Source organism: Stegastes partitus, unplaced genomic scaffold, assembly GCF_000690725.1.
Source record: "Stegastes partitus isolate 25-593 unplaced genomic scaffold, Stegastes_partitus-1.0.2 Scaffold1574, whole genome shotgun sequence".
NCBI classification, from domain to species: Eukaryota; Metazoa; Chordata; class Actinopteri; family Pomacentridae; genus Stegastes; species Stegastes partitus.
In genome coordinates this window covers 1-11,739 of record NW_007579305.1, presented here as the reverse complement: position 1 = coordinate 11,739, position 11,739 = coordinate 1, and the positions used below count along the sequence as shown (strand labels likewise).

Here is an 11,739-nt window from a genome sequence, read left to right as displayed (position 1 = left end):
GGATTTATTTTGTTCTAAAAATGTTCTGAGAAAGGTCTGCAAAGCTCTACTAATGTTTTCAATGGGAGGATTTCTCTTTAGTTTCGCTTTAAAGGTAGGATTGCTTTCTCTGAAGGCACTGTCAGACCAGTAATATTCCTAAAACGGTTTCCGAATGTTGCCTTGACAACATCCAAACATTGCGGTAATGTTTTAGAAAAGAATGTTTCCCCCAAACATCTTCAGAACGTTGCAGGCAAAATGTTGTACCTTCGTTAACGCATCACATCGCAGAGACGTTTCATAACTGACGTTCTCTCATTGGAGGCCTCCACAGCATCTTCAAATGTTGGTTGGAGAACGTTCTTCTTTTGTTATCATAGAACAAAATCGGCTTAGCTGACAACATTCTGCAAACATCCTCTGAACAGTGCAGTGTATGTCTTTGTTGACTCCTAATAGATAGATAGATAGATAGATAGATAGATAGATAGATAGATAGATAGATAGATAGATAGATAGATAGATAGATAGATAGATAGATAGAAGGACGGACAGACGGATGAACGGATGGATGGATGGATGGACCGATGGATGGATGGATGAATGGATGGATGGATGGATGGATGGATCTACCCGTATCTAAGCCTAACTGTCCTTACGTGTCAGGGTGTACAGGTCACCCGGTATGGATTATCCTCCTACACAATGCTTCAGTGTGCCGATGCACAATGAGCAGGCTGCGGGGCTGGATGTAGGCTAACGAGCTCGGTGGAGTTTAAATGGCCCAGTGTAGCGCTGACAAAAAGTGACGGTGATACCGCACTCCGCGACAGCACTTTCTCTGTCAAGACCGGCTGCCTTTGTCTGACAGGCTGTTTACGATAATACCTCTTGTTAAAGGGCTTACAGTGAATTAGGTTGTTAACACATATTGAGGCACAGCTGCTGCAGCAATTTTTTCAATCACAGAAAAGAAAACAAGGCTTAGGTGGCTTTGGAAATTAATCTCGATATGGACTGGCTGAATTGTCTCTTTCTAGGGTGACTGGGTGCAGGTCCCATCCTATATCTGAGCCACGCAGATGGACGGTCAATTCTGAAATAGAGTGCGAGTATGTGCTAACCGGATTATAGCTTCTGAACTTTATTGGACTGAAACGTGCAGCATTTTGACGAGGTTTTAATCAGTCATGTGGCTGCCGTGATAAAGTTCTGATTCAATTAAATAAGCAGCCACAATAAGAACCTTGAATATATTTAATTAGTGTTTTTTAAAATGACGGTTAAAGCTTGTAAGCGTAGCAACTGATTCCACAGACTCCACTGATAAGAAACAAAGCAGTGGGAGGTTTCGAGCGCACCTAAAAAACGTTGGAAATCCGACTACTCTGCAGAGCCAGGACGACTGACTTCACAATAAATGAAAACTTAGCGATAAATAACAAATCAAAAGCTGTCTTAGAAGGACTATTTTGGCTTTACGCTCCACTTTAGGGCCGAAACTGCAACAGCACACGATTGCAGACATCTATGCGCACCAGTAATACGTTTCACACATTGCGTCTGGACTTTCAGTACCACGTGGACGCGGTCGGACTTGGTGCTGATCAGAGCTGTACATACTGTACTCTGGCTGCGGTCCAGCCTCAGAGCCTCACAGATTCTGGAACAACAGGGCAGGTGTCTTCAGACGGACAAAGTTTAGATGGTTTTTTATCATAGTGATGTCAGAGTTATGTGGTGGTTACACATATTATTGCAGTTACTTAAGAGAAGACATCTTTATTTCTGAATATAGACACATTTTCCAAACTGAAAAAAGCTTTTAGAGCGACAAATAACTACCTTGTTGTCACCTGCTGCCTTGATAAATGCTTATTATGCTTGTTAAGGTTGGTTGATTATTGTTCTAGGTATACAGGTGTACTGATAACCATCCCATCCAGAGTTAACAACTCACATCCAGCTGTGTAATGTCATAAAATACCTTTTTTTTTTTCTATAAGTGAACTTCCAGCTGGTAACGAAATAATTAAGGGTATCATTTAAACGGAGCCGAACGTGTCAAGAGTCAGCGTGGTTGAATTATTCATATAGATTTATATATGCATGCGAGCGATATACATTTATATGTATGTATGGATATGTGTGTGTGTGTGTGTGTGTGCCCATGTGTGTATACATGTGTATCAGAGAGTAATTATGGAGAATAAAGGCCTGCTTGTACAGAGTGAAACTGTGGGTTTTGAAGTGAGATGGGAGATGATTTTCTGTTTGGCTGAGCAGGCTCAATGGTCCTATTCAACTAGCCCCCTTACTGCCCATTGTCCTCCCACCACCAGCCCTCCACACACACACACACACACACACACACACACACACACACACGGCTGTAGTGGAATTGGAGTGGAGGCCTGGGGGGAGAAAGAGCGATGGAGGGTAGGTGGTGGTGGTGGGGGGAGGAGGATGAGGGAGTTCCAGCTGAATCTGAGAGCTGTTGGGGGGTGAAGTGAGGAAGCGAGGGAATGTGGTGGAAGGAAAACCATAACACTAACACTTTGGTATGTCTTAAATGTCATATTTACATCTTAGGTTATAGAAATTCCCTGCTGGAAACATATGTCCTACTGGCATCTACTAGCATTGTCACTGCAGATTGTCAGATATATGTAAGATGCAGCAGGAACTGTCTGGTAGCAAGTTCAGAGATTCTTCTGTGACAACATGGACAGCATGGTGCTCCATCAGTTGTTGGATAAGCTTGTTTTTTAATTCTCAAACTTTGAATCTAAGTTTCCTTCCATGCCCATTTTGGTGCATGTCAACGTCCACTCGTCTCCGCCTAGGATGGCATCACAAAGTTAAAGCCCCTCATCCAGTGAGTTAACCAGAAAAACTCCTCACACAATAGTCAGTATACAAACACGCAGCGGCCACACAATAGTCTGGCGGAGCGTATGAGGAACTCGCGGCCGTCAGGGGTTAATAATCGTCTGTCATTGGTTTGGAGCCCATTAGGACATTGATCTGGCTGCGTCTTTTATGCCACCTGGGGAAAGGAATGTGCCGGGTCTCCTATTGTGTCTGCCTGTCTGGGAGTGCAGCGAGTGGTCATATACCCTCTGTGTGTGTGTGTTTGTGTCAAAGGGAGGTCAATCAAAGCAGAATGGGCCCGCAGCCTCACACTGTGCAGGGAGACAGTGGAGGGTTGGATATTTTTGAGGTCAGTTGGTCAAGGGTCACTTGGTCTGTGATTACAAATCAAATCGGAAAAAATTACGTTTCTGACTGTCATCATGAGCTGACTCTCAGTCTGACTCAACACAGAGGACAGTCGAACAAAACTGCAGATATGTGAGGATATAAATGAGAACGCCTTGGATAGCTCATATCAGTGAATACACACAAAAGGGAGAAAGGAGTTCGTTCATGGCAGATTCTTGGCTGAATTGATCCCTTTTATGAAACATTCTTTACCAACAATCGAATGTCTCCAACTCTGGAAAACATAAATAACGACAAGCAGGTTTAAATTTAGTAGTGTTTAGTTTAATTCTTTAATCAGTCACTTAACCTTCAATAATGTAAAGTTTGGATGCGTCAGACATTATAATGTGTGTAAAAGCTGTAACTAATATTCTCAATAGTTATTATTCAATAATTTATGGATTCCTTATAGATGCAGTTGTGCCATTTACTAAAACTACCTCCTGGTTTACAAAGAAAACCACGTTGTCGGTAGATAATTTAAGTGTTTACTATTGCATCAGTATGATCTGCAGTTGAACGTGATCGTTTTTGTTGTGTGATAACAACGAGCTAATTCTCAAACATGAAATAATTTTTGATTTTCTGCATTGAAATGTTTTATTTTTTGTCTTCTACTGTGTTTCAGTATCATTATCCGTATGCAAAACAGCATACAATGAAATTCCTCCACTTCAGACCATGCTAACGGTAGCTTTCCAGCTAATACTGTAGATGTTGTCATGGATCAGCGATCAACCTTCCTTAGTAGCTAATTAGTAAAAATTGCATATATTATTTTAAAGAAAACCATTGCGCTGTTGTTCCAGTGGACGACACATTTATTCATTTTTATTAAACTTCTATCCATCGTCATGTGGGAGACGTTCAGGTCCAGGAGATCCAGTTACTTAGTCGTATAAAGTAGGTGAGGAAGGAGAAACAGGCGTGGTAGTTGGTGTCACAAACCAACGTGATCCCATTTAAAGGTACGCTGTCATACATTTAAAATCCAGCTATGTCATTTTGACAAATATAAATTGCTTCAGAGGGTCTGAGCCATGGTTCACTGTACATTAAGTCAACGGGGTGACTAAGGCGGGTCGTAGACTGTCCTGTGACGACACCCACATGTCACACACAGCAGCCACGCTATTATTTATGCATAATTTCAAGCCTTAATACAATTTAAATAGGTGAGTTACATACAAGTTTACACCGGTACAATTGTCCTGAAATGGGAAATTAGCAATAAAGACCAAAACCGAGTTTAGTACTGAACTGTAACCATGTTTATTTCTGCTGTAAAGTTGGGCATTTTAACATGTGTCGTCTATGGGGATTTACTCACTTTTGTGGGCTGCCTCAAGAGGCCATTCAAGGAACTGCAGTTTTTAGCTTTATTTGTTTTTAGCTCCGTTGGTTGCAGCTTGATTGCAAAAGATTCTGATTATTCAGCTTGAAGCACATATAATGTATCTTAAGGTGTAAGCTAATAGGTTATAGGTATATATTTGTGTATGTATGACTTGTGAAAGGTAACAAGAGGTCATACTTGAGATAAGTCGGTTGCTTCTTTTTTTTTTTTTTACAGACCTGTGACCTGGTGAGTCCTTGTTCAACAGCTGGGGATTCAAAGTATCACAGGTGAGTCATAGTTTTTAAAGTCTAAAGTCACTTTGCCAGATGCTGGTGTCATGTAGGGAGGCTGATAAATGAAATAACTGCTGAGCTATGTCATGAAAAGATAATGAAATATGTGGTGCGAGCTTGGAGCTGTTCCAAGGGGAGAAAAAAATGTGCTTGTTTTGTTTTCAATAATCTATCATTCTTACATCTTTATCTTCTCTACCAGCCCGACTGCGTTTCTTTTGTAATGCCCTTTTTTTTCTCTAGCATTTCCCAGAAAAGCAAATTCCTTCGAGTTTAATAAAGTTTTATCTTATCTTCTTCTTCGCTCTTAGCTCCTCTCCTCGTCCTCTGCTCCTAGACGCCCTTGAATGGGATATGTTCACTGCTGTGTTTATTTAAATGGATACGACTTTAAGTCTCACGCCTGAATAAGCCCAGACTGCATACTTACCTTGTTGGCGTCACGCTGCCCTGACTTGTTCCATTTAAATTTTATTTGAACTTTTCGTCCCTAATAAAGTTATTTAGGACAGAGCTACCCGTCACTACTCTGCTGCAATGTTCACTACAGCTACCTTTGTTCGATTTGTTTTTTTTTAAAACGAGCAAAATTACTTCTACTTGAGTAATATTTTACAAGTATGACCCTCCAGCTTTTCTTTCAAACCTGAAAATCCCAGTTCTGTCTTTTTGGACAACCATCTGTTAGATCTCAGACTTAGTGAACGCGCTCAGATGACACAGCTGGGGTTTAGAGGAGGGGGAGCTCAGGGTCTTTAAATGCTCACGGCTGCCAGTTGGTTGGCAACGTAGTCAAAGAGCTGAACTTGAAGCAGAAAAGAGAGTGACGAGATGTGAGTGAATGTTCAGGGTGTGGGTTTGGTTAGCAGTGGTTACGCTTCAGTTACATCTGTAGAAAATGAGATAAAGTCCTCTGAAGTGAGGGAAACACCACGATGTGTAGGGGGTCCTCCGTTGGACGGACAATAGAAGAAAGAGAATCCCTTCTTCATTTGTCATTTTATAAAATGACAACTCCACCGCACTCTCTCTTCCCATCTTTGGCATTAAACAACACCAGCACTCTGTTCTGTCTCCTCCTGTTCATATCTCATCTGCTAAGTTTTCCTCTTTTAATCCTTTTCATCAGGGACAAGTATTCTTTCTAAGTATCCAAAGCTGTGCATCTGTGAGTCTTTCTCTGTGCGAGGGTTTATGTGTTTTCCAGTCTTTGCTCCTAAAGAATGCAAACCTCAAAGACACTAACTGAAAACTCAGTAAATATCTCCACTACAGACCATATGTTGGCAGTGTGTACGTCCACTTCCCATGCTGTACTGACAAGTTTAGTTTTTGTCTTTTTTTATTTTTTGTCTGAAAATGAGAACAAATAGGAATAAAACTACATTATTTTTGTGTGAAACATCACAGACTGCATGTGTGAATTTGCATAAAATGGATATACTGAAGAGAATGAATGCAACAATAGACTTCTGGAAGATGCCTGAGTAAATGTCTTTACTTGTCTTTAACACAGATTTTTACGAATTTGACCAAAAACATGTAACCAACAATAAAATGTGCACCTATTAATGTCCAACTTCTAAGAGAAGTGTTCTCAGGATGTGTGGATCCTGAGCTCATGAAGGAACATTTCAGGAAGGAGCATGTTTCCAGTCACCCTAGTGAGGATCAAGTGGTGTATAGATAATGGATGGATGGATGGATGGATGGATGGATGGATGGATGGATGGGTGGATGTTTCCAGTAGGATGGTGAACAATCTGGAGGCTCATGCGGGCAAATGGGGAATGGTTTCATCACTCTAAATGTCTCAAATGTTCTAAAAGCTATTCTTTCCTCACCTGCTTTCTTACCCCTAACCTTTGTTAATCTGACACTGTCTTCTTCTGTTTTTCTAAGTTAGTGTAGACTTGCACAGCACAGAACACAACGGATTTGTATTTAACATGAGTAGAACCTGACAAAGAAGTTGATCAACAATTCAAAAGTCTGATATGAGGAACCACTTAAACTGTTAAGAGTTGGAAAATGTCAGCTGAAGTAATCGGTTCCTCTGTCTTCTTAGGAACCTCTGTCTCGGTGTTTCCCTGGAAAGTGTGAAAATGTGTCATGATCGCTCTCGGTGACTGTGTGTGTCTTATGTGTGTGTGTGCTGGAAACAAAAGCATGCGCCGCTGGTTATCTGTGTGTGTGTGTTTGTGCTTGTTTGGTAGGCTCTCGTCCCGGCAGCACCAGGTGATCTGGCCTGGTACGGAAGGTCACCGCTGTGATGTCACCTCCTCTTCCTATCCGGATATTCCCAGCGTTCTGCTGCCAGCAGCCGGGAACTCTGGGAACTGAGAGCAGGAAGCCTGGCTCCTTCGCAGGAGGGGAGAGAGAGGATATGTAAGGCCTAGCGGTGAGGTTATGTGGTGATTTTGCAGCGCTGGATGACTCATCATTTGCTGTGTAAATACAGGAGAATGTGGATCTGACTGGGACCGAGTGAAACACAGGAGGACCATCTGTAACTGGAGCAACGTCGCCCCCTTCTGGTGATGCTGCTCAGACAGAACTGCTGCTTGTGCTTCCCTGAAATGTTTTCTAGTCCTTTACTGTTTGGGATCCCGTACCAGGGTATTGCAGAGAAGGTGCGCTTGATTTGCTTACCCAGTTGTCCAGGAACGATATCAATATTTCGTGCGGACATTATACCTACTTTGTGGCTAAAATTAGCATTTCATGCACACATTATACTTATTTTGTGGCCATAATATAGCTATCACATCCGAACGAATTAGTATTTTGTGCGCACATTAAAGCTATATTGTCGCCATGATTTAGTTTCATTTTGACCATTTCATGTCTTGGGCTCTGTAGGAGTCCCACCTCCCTCCTGTATGTGTAAAATAGATCCATCCATCATCTCTACACCTTAATCCTCACCAGGGTCATGGGGGGCTGGAGTCTATCCCAGCTGACTCAGGGCAAAGGCAGAGGACACCTGGACAGGTAACCAGTCTATCACAGGGCTACACTTAGAGACAGACAACCAAGCACACTCACATTCACACCTACGGACAATTTAGAGTCACCAATTAACCGGTGCCCCCACCGGGACGTCAAACTTACTACGAGGCAACAGTGCTAAACAACTGCAGCCTGTGGAAAATAGACAATGATAAAAATCAAAGAGCTTTGATTTGTGTCGTTTCTTCTTTGGATTGCATGACAGTAAAGTCTGGAGTAGTGAGAGTGCCAAATTACCAAAATAAATCAGCAAAAGAATAATAAAATAAAAGTGGAAATAAAAAGAAGAATAAATAAATAATGTGGTAATATTAATCAAAAGTGAATCCATAAAAGAAAAGGCTGATAAAAGTAGAAATATAAAGACAAATAAATAAAATAATAAAAATGATAATACTTATTTTTAAAATTATTTTTAATTTTTAAAATGTTTTTAAATGCATTTATTTATTTTATCATTTTTTAGTTTATTATTTAAATGTATTTTTTAAATGATTTTTTCCACCTTACGAAACTCTGAGTCTGTAAATACAGCAAAAATGGATTATAGTAAATAACAATAACAAACAAGAACCACCTGGATTGATTTAGTTTATTGGGGAGCTGTTGTGAAATAACATCACCGGAGACAAAATCATCTTTCTGAGCAGTGCACTTTAAATGATGCTGGTTCTTGAATTTCTGAATAACGGCAGCAGGTGAGCGGCGATGTTTCCTCGTGTCACTCAGTTAGACTTAGGGAGGTCGTCTCCTGCAAAATAAAACCCCAAAACAAATGCTTTTATTGTGTGTACACGGATATTTGGTGAGTTACATTTGCATGGATGCATAAATAAGTCTTCCTTCACAGAGCTGTGCTGTTTATCCTGCATCAGCTTCTCCTTGTGTCCATCTCACCGTCTTTCACCACCCCGCAGTACTCTTCACACTCTGACTTGCTGTAGAACTTGTTGCCGTTGCCCTGGCAGAAGCCCTTCTTGTAGGGCACACACAGACCGGCGGAGGAGTCGAAGGCCCAGATAAGTGGCTGCCCCGTGCAGGACTGAGCTACCATGGGCAAGCGGCACGCAGCTGGAGAGAGCAAAGAGAGACCAATGAATAGGCATCAAAACAGGAAGAATTCTTCTTGACCTACAGGCGCTGAAAGGCAGAAAAAACATCTACACATAGCAAAAAGAGACAGGGAGTCATTTAACACTAACAGAAGAGTGCTGATCGTCATTACTAGATGAGGAAAACATTTACCTACACCTACATATTGTGTGTATTGAATTCTCATGTTTACAGTTTCACTCCTCACCCTCAGTGCGACATCTCTGCAGACACTCTCTCTCGCTCTCAAAGTTGTTCTGATTTCCCAGACAGCCTCCGTACTTGAAGAGTTCGCAGCTCATTGAGGTGGAGTTGTAGTAGTAACGCTGGAGCATCCCAAAGCAGGGTCCTGTGTCCGGGGCTGCTCTGCAAGCCTCTGTAGAGAGAGAGCAACACAGATCACTCACAACATCAGAATCAGGATTTCTGAGCTTCCTTTAGCATAAATCCTCTTTAAATTATGTCCGTATGTTTGTCTTTTAGACAGTTTTCTTGACAGCTGCTCATCTGATCGACTTCAAACTTGACAGAAGTCTCATTTTAATGTGTCGTAGCCATTTTTGAGGACTGTTTGTGATTCTTTTGACTCCCTGTGCAGCTAAAGGCCTGCTGTGGACGCCAAAAAGACCCCCAAAAGATTACACTTCAGCACCACACTTTCTTGGATCTCTAACAGCACACCAGTCAAGTTTAACGTAGATCGGAAGTACAAGTGTTGAGATATGCAAAGAACAGTTAGACACACACACACGTCAGGGATCAATTAGACATATTAATAATATGTGAGTGTGTCGGGGTCCAGGCTGATCTCTTACCTGTTCCATTGAACAGAGGCGTGTCATCACCAGAACCCTCCACGTCTACAGCAGCCAGCGTAGGAAGCACGTTTCTCCTGACCCGCTGCAGAACATCCACAGACAGGTTCAGTCAGAGACAAACATCTCCCCGAGCACCAAATGTTTGAGATAACCGCCTCATGTTTACCCTCACACCGTTTCAAATGTCATTTGTAAAAGCTCATATTTTATAATGGAGGTTATCTATATAGGAAGGCTTATTTTCAATCATTCTTTATTGGTACATATATATTTTTAATAGATGCTGCTGCTGTTACTAGTATTGCTAATAATACTATATATAATTTTAAAGCCGGTATATTGAAATCACACAATAGCTCAAGTTTATAAAACGCTGATTGAATTTGTTAAGATGTGTTTTATTGACAATATAATCGAAAGATGCGTCAGTTAAAGTAGATGTTTCAGTACCTGGGGCTCCGGCCTCGTTGTAGGCTCTGTCACCTGCTCTCCAGGAACACAGTCACCTGCACAGAAATCATATGAAAACACGTCATTAATGCCTCAATTTAGTTAGTAAATACTTTTAACATTTTCTCTTGTCTTATTGTGCTGTTACTGGGTTTAGATTTTTCTGCAGCCATACAGCAAAGAATTATACAAATGAGAAATAAATTGAAGAGTAATTTTGATATATGTTTTTGTTGCTTTTTAAAGTGTCGTCTGAATGCTTCATGTTTATAAGAGTGTTATCGTACGTGATGGTCTGTGTGTGTTTACCTTTGTCCTTTTTAATGATAACGGTGTCGTCGCTCATGCCCTGTTCTCTGACCAGCGTTTTGAAGTCTTCCAGCACAGTCGGTCTCACGGTCATGGTTCGACCTAAAGAGGACGGAAATCATTTAGATGTAAATTAAAACTTTAAAGTGTGAAGGTGTGAAGAGTGTTTGTCACAGTCCTGTTTCTGTAAATGTGAAATATCCATACAATATAATCTCCAGAGTCACAAACTTCACCTTCAAATACAATTTTAAGGATGTTCTTTCAAAAAATTCACAAGTAGACGCTTAAATGATCTCACTTAAGATCCAATATTATGAAAATGAGTTGTGTTCTTTTAGGATGTAGCATATAGTGCAAATAGTGTAATGCATTTGGTAGAAAGCATGTTAGGAAAGTATTTATTGAAAAATTACACATTTTGTGTTTTGGCCTGAAAAAAAAAGTCATACTATAGCATGTCGTTTTTTGCAAAAAAGGTCACGTCTCAGAATGTTGTGAAAACGTGTCAGGATGTAGTAAATCGTGCAAATAGTGTAATGCATGTGGTAGAAAACACCTTAGGAAAGTATTTCCTGAAAAAAAAAAACATATGTGTTTTGGTCGGGGAAAAAAAGTCATACTATAGCATGTCTGTCATGTCTGTCAAGTTTCTGTTCATGTCTGCACATTATGTCTCGTCTTTCCTGTTTAATTTTGAAATCATTTCACTGGGTGTTCTGTTCTAGTTTTACTTCCTGTACCTGTCTCGTCTCACCTGTTCCCTGATTACCTCCACGCACCTGTTTCCCATCTACCCTCATTCCCTCGTGTATATTACCCTGTGTGTCTCACTGTCTCGTCGCCAGTTTGTTGCACTTCACAGTCCTCGTACCAGTGTCTATTCAAGTTAAGTCACAGTCTGTTGGTTCTCGACCTTGTTTCTGCTTTTTTGACCTTGCCTCTTGTCTGACGATTTTGGAGACCTTTGCCTGTTTGTTCACGACCTTGATTCTGTTTTTTGGAACTTGTCTCTGCCCGCCGATTCTTGGATACTTCTGCCTGTTGGACTGAATTCCTGTGTACCGAACCCTGACTGTCATTAAACCTGTCTTTTGCCTGAACCTACTCTGAATCAAGCATTTGTGTCCACCTATTCTGTTAGTGAGTTCATGACAATGTCGTTTTTCGCAAAAAA

General features: G+C 41.1%; 1 protein-coding gene across 1 annotated transcript; it reads right to left on the bottom strand.

Moving 5' to 3' along the window:
• Positions 1–8,470: 8,470 nt before the first annotated feature.
• On the bottom strand, positions 8,471–11,195 carry LOC103371373 (protein AMBP-like). Its single transcript, XM_008300680.1, has 6 exons — positions 10,563–11,195; positions 10,254–10,309; positions 9,801–9,885; positions 9,194–9,361; positions 8,791–8,964; positions 8,471–8,644 (listed from the first exon to the last, which is right to left on the bottom strand). Exons 1-6 carry the CDS (start codon positions 10,654–10,656, stop codon positions 8,619–8,621), a joined length of 603 nt encoding a protein of 200 aa, XP_008298902.1. The 5' UTR covers positions 10,657–11,195; the 3' UTR covers positions 8,471–8,618.
• Between the last annotated feature and the right edge of the window lie 544 nt (positions 11,196–11,739).